The sequence below is a fragment of the Condylura cristata genome, unplaced genomic scaffold (genome assembly GCF_000260355.1).
Source record: "Condylura cristata isolate star-nosed mole 26May11 unplaced genomic scaffold, ConCri1.0 scaffold00040, whole genome shotgun sequence".
Taxonomy (NCBI): Eukaryota; Metazoa; Chordata; class Mammalia; order Eulipotyphla; family Talpidae; genus Condylura; species Condylura cristata.
The window spans coordinates 3,573,436-3,587,010 of record NW_004567141.1 but is presented as its reverse complement, the minus strand read 5'-3'; the positions used below and the strand labels follow the sequence as shown (position 1 = coordinate 3,587,010).

General features: G+C 37.5%; 1 protein-coding gene across 2 annotated transcripts in view; it reads left to right on the top strand.

Annotated features, from left to right (window-relative positions):
• The window catches only part of NUP210L (nucleoporin 210kDa-like), a 90,633-nt gene that overhangs the window by 6,608 nt on the left and 70,450 nt on the right, over positions 1 to 13,575 (top strand). For both annotated transcript variants that reach the window (XM_004693743.2, XM_004693742.2), the window contains exons 3-10: positions 651 to 782; positions 2,512 to 2,605; positions 3,415 to 3,565; positions 5,475 to 5,607; positions 6,920 to 7,078; positions 11,027 to 11,095; positions 12,020 to 12,126; positions 12,801 to 12,941. In XM_004693743.2, the coding sequence (XP_004693800.1) occupies positions 651 to 782; positions 2,512 to 2,605; positions 3,415 to 3,565; positions 5,475 to 5,607; positions 6,920 to 7,078; positions 11,027 to 11,095; positions 12,020 to 12,126; positions 12,801 to 12,941 (986 nt within the window). The remainder of the gene's footprint in view (positions 1 to 650; positions 783 to 2,511; positions 2,606 to 3,414; positions 3,566 to 5,474; positions 5,608 to 6,919; positions 7,079 to 11,026; positions 11,096 to 12,019; positions 12,127 to 12,800; positions 12,942 to 13,575) is intronic.

The window sequence follows — 13,575 nt, the reverse complement described above, 5'->3', positions numbered from 1 at the left end:
CTATGCTTTAACTTGTTGCACTGTCAGGGAGGGCCCTACCCCTAAGATTTAATCCAAGACTCAACATTACTAAAAAAAAGTTGTCATGTTTCCTTAGTCTCCCCGAATCTGTCTCAATTCCTCAATTTTTTGTTTTTCACAGACTTGACATTTTAAACAATAGATTGTCAGGTATTTTGTAAAATATTACTCAGTTTAAGTTTGGTGTTTTCTAACGATTATACTGGTTTGCAGATATTTCAGAAAGAAAGCCCTCACTGTATAATGTCATGGAGTATGTGATAGCAACATGACTTATCACTAATGATACTAATCTTGGTTACTTGATTAAGGTAGTGTCTGTCAGGTTTGCCCACTGTAAATTTATAAATTTTCTCTTTCCATATACCAATCACTGAAAATGTTCAGCCCATATTCAAAAGAAAATAAACTAAGCTTCACCTCTTGGTGAAAAGAGTGTCAAAATACTAAAACATTTGGGAGAGATACTTTGACCAATATAAACAGAAGAGCTTATGTTTTGTTTTTATATTGTTTTCTTCCACTGATTGTTACACTTCCCCCCATAAATTTAGAAGCTTATGAATGTTTGTGCTCTAACAGATTTATGACCTGTTGAAGTAAATTCTCAGATTTTGGGTTCTTTGTAGTGACTGATCATGAACTGCGCTGTGATGTTAAGGTTGATATTATAGACAGCATTGAAATTGTATCTCGAACTCGGGAACTCTACGTAGATGACTCACCACTGGAACTGATAGTGAGAGCATTGGATGCTGAAGGTAAAGAACTTCAGAGAACTCAACAAAACTACCTAAATAAAGTGATGATCCTTTGTGGTTAGCACTTGGAGAAACAACTTGAGAGACAAAAGAGATTAGCAGTAATACTTATTTTCTTATATGAATCTCATGTCTTGCGAAATTAATAATTCTGAATATGGTTCAGTGTATTATTATTTTTTTAAGATTTATTTATTCATACAGAACTGGAGGTGCAGGGGTGGGGAGAGGCTTCACCAGAGCCAGAGTGGGGAGCAGAACAGGCAGATCCACAAAGTACACTGCTGAGGGGAGCAGCGGACAGGTCAGGAGAGGTCTGCCACGCCATGTGGATCACCTCCGGGGCCGGAGATTGAACTTGCACTGAAGTGATTGTGGCTAGCTTTCAGTGCTGTGTCCTAACCTGTTTCACCATCTGTGTATTAACTACATAGCTTAATAAAATTTTCTTGCTGTATGTTTCTCTCAGAAGAATTTTTAACTATCTAAATTCTGCCTCACCTGATCTTTGCTTAAGGTACCTAGATGAATACTTAAAAACATTTTTTTAAGATTTGTTTATTTAGGAGCTCTCCCTGGTGGCGCAGTGTGTTAAAGCACAGCACTAAGAGGCTAAAGCCACTTCCACATGAGTTGGATCCTCGCCTGCCCCGGAGTGATCCACATGGCGAGGCAGACCTCTCCTGACCCGCCGCTGCTCCCCTCAGCAGTGTACTTTGATAGTCTGCCTGTTCTGCTCCCCACTCTGTCTCTGGTGAATTCTCTCACTGCTTCTGAACCTCTGGCCTGTACCCCAGTTCTGTATGCACAAATAAATAAATAATAAAGACTTACTTATTTAGGGCCCTCCCTGGTGGTACAACAGATTATATATAGCACAGCACTATGAAGCTACCTGTAGTCACTATCACACAAGTTGGATCCCCAGCCACGGGGGTGTCCCACATAGCATGGCTCTGTTGTCACTCCCACTGCTCTCCTCAATAGTGTATTTTAGTCAGTCTGTCTTTATTTATGCATATAAGAACTGGGTACAGGCCAAAGGTGTAGTGGGTAAGAGGATTCACCAGAGACAGAGTGGGGAGCAGTAGGCAAGATAGGAGAGGTCTGCTACTGTACCACGTGGGTCAGATCCCTGGCTGGGGTCAAACTAGTGCTACAGTGGCTGCAGATAGCTTCATAGTGCTGTGCTTTAATCCCTTGCACCACCAGGGATGGTCCTAATAACATTTTTTTTGGAATTTGAATTCTATTTCAATCAACCCACTATGTGTATGCCAAAGAGTTAAGTATAAACCTGTGGAAGTTTTTTTTTTAAGATTATTTAATTATGCATATAAGAACTGGGTCCAGGTCAGAGGTGCAAGGGTGGGGAGTGAGAAGTGTCAAAAGAAACAGAGGGGAGAGTAGAACAGGCAGATCCACTAAAGTACACTGCTGAGGGGATCAGTGGGCAAGACAGGAGAGGTCTACTGCACAGTATGGGTCACCTCCCTGGCTGAGGATAGAACTCATCCTGGAGGAGCTGTGGACAGCTTCATAGTGATGAGACAACCCCTTGCACTACCAGGGAGGGCCCAGCTTTTCTAATTTTAATTCATTAATGACAGTGCTTATTTGTTAGAGTAAGAGGCCTAAAAATAATTTTCTAGTTAAATTTCCCTTGTTAAAATACCTGAATATTTTCAAATATGTGATTCTGCTTGTCTGCTTTTGGCTTACTCTACAGGAAATACTTTTAGTAGTTTGGCAGGGATGATATTTGAATGGAGCATTGCCCAGGATAACGAGTCAGCAAGAGAAGAACTGTCAAGCAAAATTAGGTAACCTTGAAATCAAGCATAAACTGTCTGATTTTTTAATGAAACATCTGCACACTGGAGAGCAAATATTTCTGTGGGTTTTGATAATCTTGCTGTCTGAACTATTTTGGAACAGATAAGTTTACCAATGATATATGTGACATATGATAGGATGATATATGATACAGGTATAGGTACCTTTATGATAGCTTAATTTGAATCGCTTCAAAAGAGTTCATGAACTCAGGACTGTACAATTATTTGAACCAGAGAATTTCATTTTTCAGGCTACTTACCTATGTTGAAGTGGTGATAATATAGTATGAATTTCATCGTTAGTACCAAGAAATATCTCTAGTTAAATACAAGTCTTAGTTCCATAACAGTTTTAATTTATTTTATTTTAAAGATTTATTTATTTATATATACAGAACTGGGGGACAGGCCAGAGGTGTCAGTGTAGGGGGCGAGAGGATTAATCAGAGACAGAGTAGAGAACAGAATAGGCAGACTGACATAGTACGCTGCTGAGGGGAGCAGCGGGTGGGTCAGGAAAGGTCTGCCATGCCATGTGGGTCACATGCCTGGCCAGCGATCAAACTTGTGCTGCAGTGGCTGTGATAGCTTCCTAGTGCTGTGCTTTAACCCATCACGCCACCAGGTAGTGCTCCCCATAATAGTTTTAACCAGAGGTACATTCTTTTCTTCTGTCTAGTCTTTGTGGAAAACAGATTTTAAAACATTGAAGACAGTATGTCTAAAGTCTTTTAGTCCCTTTTGGAAAAGATGAATTGTTTCTACTAGAAACAGACCTTATTTTATATCTTTAGGATTCTGAAATACTCTGAAGCAGAATATTCTCCCCCAGTGTATATAGCTGAGATGGAAAGAGAAGAGAAACAAGGAGATATGATTTTGGTGTCTGGGATTAGAACTGGTGCTGCTGTTGTAAAAGTTCGAATTTATGAACCATTCTATAAGGTAAGAAGGTATATGTTATAAACCTTCATTTAATAGTGTTGTCTGTAAAAAAATTATTTTGTCACGTTCACATGTAGAAGTCCACTAATCTGATATGATTTGTGCCAAAATTTGATCGTTTAACTGAAAAAGTCATTTGAAGTTGGTAAATTAAAAAAAAAACCTGTCTTCCTTAAACATGTTATTACTTAATTACAATTACAGATACAGCTGGCATTTTCTTTTAAAATAATTGTATTTTATTCCCCAGTCTTTAGATGTAGGTCCAAGATTTTTCTTTAACAATGAACATACTCATTAGAAATATACATGCTCTAAAAAAAATGTGTATATATATATATATATATATACACACACACACACACACGCACATACTCTTTCTTGCATAAATTACATTTCTACTCTTTTTTATTCTCATTTTAAATTTTAATTTACAGTTAAGTGAAAAAGTCAACATATGTCAATTAATTTGAATACAGAATTCTATATTTTTCGAGGACTTTTCCCCCAATCCCTAACATCTCTCACGTACATTTATTTGCCAGCACATTTTAGCAGCTTGTCTTATTCTTTTTCACTTAAAAAAATTTTTTTAGAAACAACTCTTTTTACATTAATTTTTATTTATTTATGCATATAGAAATGGGGTACAGGCTAGAGGTGCAGGGGCAGTGAGAGGATTCACCAGAGACAGAGTGGGGAGCAGAATAGGCAGATTGACAAAAGTACACTGCTGAGGGGAGCAGTGGGCGAGACAGGAAAGGTCCACTATACCATGTGTATCACCTCTGGGGCAGGGATCCAACTCGCACTGAGGTGGCTTCAGCAGTTGGGCGCTCCAACCCGCCATGACAACAGGGAGGGCCCTTTATTTATTTTTTTAAAGATTTATTTATCTATGCATTCAAGAACTGGGGTACAGGCTAGAGATGCAGGGGGTAAAAGGATTAACCAGAGACAGAGTGGGGAGCAGAACAGGCAGATTGATGAAGTACATTGCTGAGGGGAGTAGCAGATGAAACAGGAGAGGTCTGCCGCGCCATGTGGGTCACCTCCCTGGCCAGGGATTGAACTCGTGCTGCAGTGCCTGCAGATAGCTTCTAGTGCTGTACTTAACCCTTTTGCCACCAGGGAGGGCCCTTCACATTAATTTTTAAATTAATTATGATTACAAGTGGTACTGACATAGTAGGTCTTTTGGTAAACATTTAACTCAAGTGGCAAGAGCACAAGTAGGTAGATATTAACCTACTGATCTTTTATTGGGTATGAATCAATTATGTTCAACATGGAATAGAGAATAACTGCGTTGGAGGTTAAAATGATTTCTGTGGCATAAAGTCAATTATTTTTTCAGTTCATCATACTTTTTTTATTTACCTATCTCTTCTTTAGAAAACTTATTTGCGATTCTTAGTGTGAGTGACTTAGCAAGTTAAGTAATGTCTTAGAATGTTAACTTTTTGAGACTAACTGAAATAATGACGTGATTAGAAAGCATTTTTTTTTTATATCTTTATGAAATATCTCAAAATAAACTTAAAAGAAGTAACCTTTTGGGCCCTCCCTGGTGGCGCAGCAGGTTAAAGCCCTGCATTAAGAAGCCACTTCCACATGGGTTCGATCCCTACCTGCCATGGAGGTGATCCACATGGCACAGCAGACCTCTCCTGGCCCGCCCGCTGCTCCCCTCAGCAGTGTGCTTCGACGATCTGCCTGTCCTGCTCCCCACTCTGTCTCTGGTGAAGCCTCTCACCACCCTGTACCTCTGCTTGTATGTACCCCAGTTCTATATGCACAAATAAATAAATCTTTTTTTAAAAAAAAGAAAAAAATAACCTTTTATTAAGGGAGATGGCCTTGAGAAATTTGCCTATGGAAATTTTGGTTTTTTTCTTTCCTTTTTTAGAAAGTTGCAGCAGCATTGATACGTTTGCTTGTTTTGGAGAATATATTTCTTATACCATCCCATGATATTTATCTCCTAGTAGGAGCATATATTAAGTACCGAGTTGCAAAAATGGCTCAGGGAAGAATGACAGGTGAGACACTTTTCCTAAGATTTACATTTTCAAAGTCCTTTTTGCTGGCCATATTGAGAAGCAACTCCATATTATGTCTGTAGAATACTTGTGTTTTTAGATACTGTGACAAACTATTCCTTAATTGCTGTTATTGCACTAATATTGAACAGAGATAGTCCCTACATCTTGAACATGTTAATGCATGGTCCAGCCACTTAGCTTTAGTGCCCCTACGAATCTGAATCCTTTGTTAAAACAACCAGGGACCTGCCTGATGGTGCAAAGGGTTAAATTAAGCATTGTGGGGCCTTCCCTGGGGGTACAGTGGGTTAAAGCACAGCACTACGATAGCCACCGCCACTTCAGCACGAGTTCAATCCCCAGCCAGGGAGGTGAACTAGATGGCGTGGCAGACCTCTCCTGGTCCACCCACTGCTCCCCTCAGCAGTGTACTTCGTGGATCTGCCTGTTCTGCTCCCCTATGTCTCTAGTGAATCCTCTCACCACTCCTGCACCTCTGGCTTGTACCCCAGTTCTTGTATGCATAGATAAACAAATCTCTAAAAAATAAAAGTGAATTAAAAAAAACAAAAACAACAACCAAAAATTTACTAGCTTTTGTTGAGCAAACTTTACCAGAGGGAGTTGAAGGATATTACAATTAATCTGCAGAATTGTTTCTTGAGAAACTTAATTCATTAACTGACAATTTAATATTCTGTTGACCCCCAAAGTCCCACTGAGTTTGTAAAATGTACATTTACTTTATTAATTTTGGGCTTTTCCTTACCCAATGAAGATCCCTGCTGCTACTTTCAGTTTACTATTTCTTAAGAATATAAGCAATGAGGCCCTCTCTGGTGGCACAGTAAGTTAAAGCACAGTAATATGAGGTGATCCCCAGACACTGCAGCACAAGTTCAATCCCCAGCCAGGGAGGTGACCCATATGGTGTGGCAGGCTTCTCCTGACCTGCCCACTGTTCTTTCAGTAGTTGTATTTCCAGTAGCTCTGCCTGTCCTGCTTCCCACTCTGTCCCTAATGAATTCTCTCACCCCCCGCTCACACACACATCTGGCCTATACCCCAGTTCTTATACAGATAAATAGATAAAATTTTTTAAAAAGAACATAAGCAATACAGCAATAAACTCATGTAGTATTCATCCCCAAATGTCTACATGTAGAAATTTATCATAGTGGGAAAGAAATTAGAAACAGATCATATTCTTATTTAGGTCTTTAGATTATCCTCTTAAAATACAACAATATTCCATTGTCTGTTGGAATGTTTACTTTCATTTTATTTATGTATCTTTTCTGTCTTACAGAGGTGAAATTTCCCCTGGAACATTATACACTGGAATTACAAGACCACAGAGTTGTACATAATGTGTCTTTTTCTGGAAAAGTGGCTATACTAGATGAGAAGACAGCCATGGTGACTGCCGTTCAACTGGGCCAAACTAATCTTGTCTTTGTCCATAAAAGTATCCTTTGCTCAAGTTTTAGCTGTCAGTCTCTGTTTCTCTGAACATGCTAGATGAACCTCGGTAAAATAATTTGTTAAGCGTGATTATAATATAACTCTACTAATTTTTGTAGGTTTTTATTTTTCACAAGGCCCTGTAAAATATCATTTTCATAATTCCTAACACAGGGTGGGCAAAATGTAGTTGAAATTTCAAATCTGTTGACTTCTGTGCTTATTTACCTCAGTGAAATTATAATGAGGAGATGGAAAAATAGAGTTTGAGGAAACTGCATTTTATTTATTTACTTATATTAATGAAGCACCATTGTTTTACATTGTTGTTAGTGTTTTAACAGTCTAGGATTTCTCCCCTAAGTTGTGGTTATTGTAACTCTGTCACCACTACAGCACCCATAGCCTCTGCCGAATCCATCTGTTCTCACTCTTCCCCTTTTCCCTGTCTCTCCCCTTCCCATCCTGGTTGTCTTGGGTCTATGATCAGTTTTTAAGGATTGGTTTTATAATTTGTCTTTGTTTGACCCTTTGATTGATTTCTCTATATTCCACATAGAAGTGATAGCATCTGGTATTTATCTTTCTCCTTATGGGTGAATTTTATTAAATTTGTCTTTTCCTATTTTTACATGAATAACTGAAAAGGATGGTGTTTCCATCTTTACTCCAGTTTTAAAATGTATTAAACCTGCTTTGTAAAGATTGAACAGAGATACATAAAATGCTTTTATAGTTTATGAAAGTAAAGTGGAATGGAGATTTTCATGCTTAGAAAATTGAAATGTTTGGATTTCATTTCTGTGTTTGATTTAGAAGTATATCCTATGTTTGACTATTTGAAACTGAAATAAATTAACTCAGCAATTATTGTGTTCTTACTATATTCTTAACATTATTCTAAGCACTGGCGATAGAGATTACTTAGAATAGCTAGAGACTTCTTCTCTGATAAGGTGGTGTTGAAGCAATGAGTCATGCAGATATTTATTCTTTCCAGGAAGAGGAAACAGCAGTAGCAAAGGTTAAAGCAGAAGCATGTTTGCCATTTTTAAGACAAACCAGGAAGACACTAAGGCTGAAGTGTAGAACGTTGGGGAAATGTAAGAGCATTAGCAGGGTAGGGGAGGGAATAAATTATACAGGACCTAGTTGGCTTACTCTGAGTAAGAACTATTAGGCTTGAAAGGTACAGTATTTCTTGTACAATCATGTTAGTTTATGTGAATGTTTAAAAAGTAGTGGTAAAACTAGAAGAGAGAAGTTTTCATAGTAACCAATTTAAGAATTTATAAAGTGAATCTTCAGGTGAAATAGGCATAGATGAAGACTATGATAAAGATAAAACCTGAAAGGTTATAGCAACTGGAAACATTTTTTTATAATGTGACTAGAGGAGGAAAATTCAGAATGAAGATAGGTAATTAAAAGTTATCAGTTTAGGGCCCTCCCTGAGTTAAAGCACAGCACTATGAAACTACCCACAGCAACTGTAGCATGAGTTTGATCCCTGACCACGTAGGGGACCCACATGACAGCAGACCTCTCCTGTCCCGCCCACTGCTCCCCTCAGCAGTGTATTTCAGTGGATCTGCCTGTTCTGCTCCCCACTCTGTCTCTGTTGAATCATCCCCGGCACCTCTGGCCTATACCCCAGTTCTTGTATGCATAAATCAAATCTTTAAAAGATAAAAAGTAAAAGTTATCAGTTTACGGGTAGGTGATAGTTGAAGCTGTTGTAGATAAAAGCACCACGAAAGTATATAAAATAAGAGAAGAAGGGCCCTCCCTGGTGGCGCAGCAGGTTAAAGCACAGCACTGAGAAGCTAAAGCCACTTCTGCATGAGTTTGATTCCCGCCTGCCCCGGAGGCAACCACATAGTGTGGCAGACCTCTCCTGACCCGCCCCGCTGCCCCCCTCAACATTGTACTTTGTCGATCTGCCTGTTCTGCTCCCCACTCTGCCTCTGGTGAAGCCTTTCGCCACCCCTGAGCCTCTGGCCTGTACCCCAGTTCTGTATGCACAAATAAATCTTAAAAAATAAATAAATAAATAAGAGAAGAAAACAAAGTGTAGCACCAGATCTTAAGATTTATATGGAAGGTAAGAAACTCTACAGGAGGCCCAGAAAGAAGGTCTAAAAAATAATAATAATGCCAGGAAGAAGGAATTTCTTGTTAGCTGAGTGAAGAATTTGCTAAGACAATGTTTCTCAGTTGAAATAGGCAGAGATAAAGACCAAAAGCCTGTAGTAACTGGAAGTCCTGGATTTAATCAATAAGAAACAGCTTGGTTTTGAAAACAAGGTAGAAGTTTGAAAAAGATTAAGGAAGACTCTTCTTAACAGGAGAAACTTGAATATGTCTATATGTTAAACACAGAGAGATGACAGAGAAAAGGGGAAAAAGAAGGCCTATTGATGGAGCAAGTTTTTGGGAGGGTAAGGGAAAATGAGATTCTGAGCAGGTGGAAGAATTAGATAGAAGGAAGATACTTATTCTGATAATAGAGGAGTGAATTGGTTTAGAGACCTTTTGAGATCTGTTTTTTCATTTGTAAAATGAAGGGAATGTTATATTTCTGAATTTCCTTCTCTTTTATTTTATGAATGTTATATTAGAGTAGATGTCAGATCCAAATCTATAGTTGCCTATACAGTTTTTAATAAATAGATAAAAGCTTTAAATTATGTCAATAAATATATATTATGTACTATATATTTATATATAATAAATGGCTCATTTACAGGAGTACTGAAGCAGCTTTAATCCCTTAAGGTTTAATATAATTTTACTTCCAATATCTTTATAGATAAGACAGTGATAAATTGTAGCCTAGGCCATGACTTCTAATTAATATACTTTGAATTAATGAGTATTTTCTGTTCAGTCATTTAAGTTATATTGTTCTCAGAACAGAAATAATTTATTCTTAGATTTTGTATGTAGTCTATTTTTGAGAGGGTGATGTATTACTAGTTATATTCTATATTGACAAATAATAGACTAAATTTGGATTTGTATTAAAATACAAAGGGAGAGAAAAAAATGGAAAAAAGACAAAAGACAATAAACAATAGCAAAGTAACTGAACGAGACAGTGGGTTCTGTGATGAGTAAGTGACCTAGATGCATCTTTTTGGCAAGTAAGTTTGGTATTAAGGATATACTGAAGATCATAGAAAATCAATTAGTGATTTTTTGAATTGTCTGCAGAGCCAAAGCAAGTTGCTATGCTGGATGGCAAGGTATGCCCTTTCCTGTCTCTCCATTGCACACTGTTCATTTCTTCAACCAGAGAGATGCCACCTTGCACTGCTCCTCCTTTTGGGGTCCTACGTAAGAATTTTGTTGGAGAAAACAAAATGAATATAGGGATATCTTATTTGTTGTGTTTTGCTTCATTGCACTTTGCAGGTAATGCTTTTTACAAAGCGCTCTACCAGCAATAAGATTATAACTCCCTGAAAGCTTAGATTATGATTAGCATTTTTAAGCGATGAAGTATTTCTACATTAAGGTATATGCATTTTTTTGTTTGTTTATTTTCATTTAGCCACAATTGTACATTTACTAAACTACAGAGTAGTGTGAACATAGCTTTTATATGCACTGGGAAGTAAAAAAAGAATCATGTGACTCGTTTTATTTCTGTACTCTCCTCATTGACATGGTCTAGAGCTGAGCCAGCAACATCTCTGAGTTGTGCTTATATTAAAATCACAGAGCATGATCTTTTCCCTTTCATTCCATTGTCTTCAAATTTGAAATTCAAGAATACTTATGTCCTATAATGACTGAGTCCCTCAGACTTTTCTCAGAAGTATACACAGTTAAATTTTTTCTTTACAAATGATACTAAAAAATTGAATTTTTTTTTAATTCTTTGGCAGTTCACATTTCTGTTTTCATCCAACTTGAGCTCATATGATTTCCTTAAGCAAAAATTAAGATGTTCATATGCGATTTGTGTCTGGACTACCAAATTGTACCATATATGTCGTAGAACCTGGATATTTAGGTATTTTCAGATACTAACTTTCAGAAAACTGAATAGCCAAAAATTCATATCACTAAAATGAGTGCATTAAAAATTGTAACATTTCTTTAATCTTCATTTTGTGACTTAACTAACTTCAAATTCAATCTTACTCTGGAATATTTTCTCCCACTGTTCAAGTTAAATGCTCTCTTCAGTAGTAAAGGATCTTGTAACAAATTGTAAAAAAAAAAAAGTTAAATCCATAATATAATTTTGGATTTGGAAAAGAGATTTTATGCAAGAAAAACAAGAATCCTAATGTTCTTAGGCCATATAGAGATGATCCCTGAAAGTATATTCTTAGTGTGTATGAAACAACAAATCTGGGCCTCCCTGGTGGTGCAGGGGTTAAAGTCTCAGCACTATCAAGCTGTCACCAGCCACTGCAGCAGGTGTTAAATCCCTGGCCAGAAAGCTAATCCACATGGCCCAGTAGGCCTCTCCTGTCTAACCTGCTGCTCTCCTCAGCAGTGTATTTCAGTATATCCACTTGTTCTGCTCCCCTCTCTGTCTCTGGTGAATCCTCTAACCGTCCCCACACCCTACACCTCTAGCCTACACTCCAGTTCTTGTATGCATAAATAAGTAAAAATAAATCTTTAAAAAAATCTGACTGACAGAAGCGAATATATTGCCTGACACATTAGAAATGAGCTAAAATTGTGGTTTGTTTCATATGTAGATATAAATGAGAGTATTTCTTTATACCTGTGATAAGTAAATGAAGCTAGAATCTTAGAAACCCAAATTCTTGTGCAATTTGATAGAGGATCTACTTTGGAACCCTCTCTCTTAGCAATTTTTGCTCTATGAATAATTTCATTAAATTTTATATATTTTTAAATTCATTATAGAAAAATGTTGACCTATTTATTTTATTTTTGTTTCTTGGTTTTTGTATAGGATATACAGTCCAGCCTGGAGACCGGTGGAGTCTGGAAGTTGGGCAGGTGTATATCACTACTGTGGAAGTGTTTGATAAAAGCGGCACAAAGGTCTATATTTCAGATGTGAGTATCTCTTTTGGATTTTTTCTATCCCCTTGTATGAATAATTCTTTGAATGGGTCATCTTTCTGGCTAGGAAGGCTTCCTTTTTGTTGTTTTTGCTTCCAAATTTTATCTTTGGAGATGCAAGTCACATTTTTTTTTTTAAATTTTAAGTAGTTTTCCTTGAGGAATGGTAGACCAGATAATAAAGATTTAATTTGGTCAGAATTATAGAAATGAGTTGAAGAGTGCACCAGTGTTAATACTTGGGAAGGAATCCTCATTCTACAGCTTTACTTCAGAAATGGTTACCACAGTTTTATAGTGGTAAGAGTAGTTGTGTGAACATCAGACATGAAATGAACTACTTTCCAACATACATTTCCCCCTCTCTGAGAGATGTTAATTTATGGAATGATACAAATTACACTAAAATTTGCATAAGTTGTTTCTGATTACTTTCCACTAATGAAACATTCAAAAACTAGTACCATGAAAAAGTACACTTTCCAACTTAGAATTTCCAAGCATGAAAGCAAAGATTTTGTTTTTATTTCTTTATCCCTTGGACACATAGTATTTTTGGTTTAGTTTTGGTTTTTTGCATTGTTTTGTTTTTATGCTTTGGGATTAAATGGCTTTAATGTGGGAAAAACATTTCTTCAGAATTGTGTTGCTATTGGGCTGATTTTCAGAATCTCAGGATCATGTACCAGTTTCCACAGGAGTACTTTGAAGAGCAGCTAACTACTCCAAATGGATCTTACCATGTAGTAAAAACTCTAAAAGATGGTGTTGTGGTAATAAATGCATCCCTGACTTCCATCATTTCCCAGGTAGGAATTACATCCTTTGAATCTTAAGAATAGTAATGAGGTTTGACTGACTTGTTAATTTGTAAATTGATCTTACGGCATATTCCACACTCATCTTTCATACACACACCAAAAAATAGTATATTCAGTAGCTTATACCTATCCACATTTTCCTATTCCAGTCTTTGTTATTACACATACTGCATTTGTGGTTATTGTGGAATTCCTTTGAAGTTATTTCAGGGGCCTCCTTGGTGGCATAAGGGGTTAAAACACAGTACCATGAAGCTATCCAGAGCCACTGCAGCATGATTTTGATCCCCAGCCAGGGACCCACATGGCACAGCAGACCTTTCCTATCTATCCCGCTGCTCCCCTCAGCAGTGTATTTCAGTATATCTGCCTGTACTACTCCCTACTCTGTCTCTGGTGAATCCTTTCACCCCCTGCAACTCTAGCCAATACCCCAGCTCTTGCGTATATAAATAAATAAATCTTTAAAAAAAAATTATTTCAAGGGCCCTCCCTGATGGTGTAATGGCTTAAAGCCTAGTGCTATGAAGTTAGCCTCAGCTGCTTCAGCACAAGTTAGATCCCCAGTCAAGGAGGTGACCTTCATGGTGCAACAGGCCTCTCCTGTCCTGCCTGCTGCTAT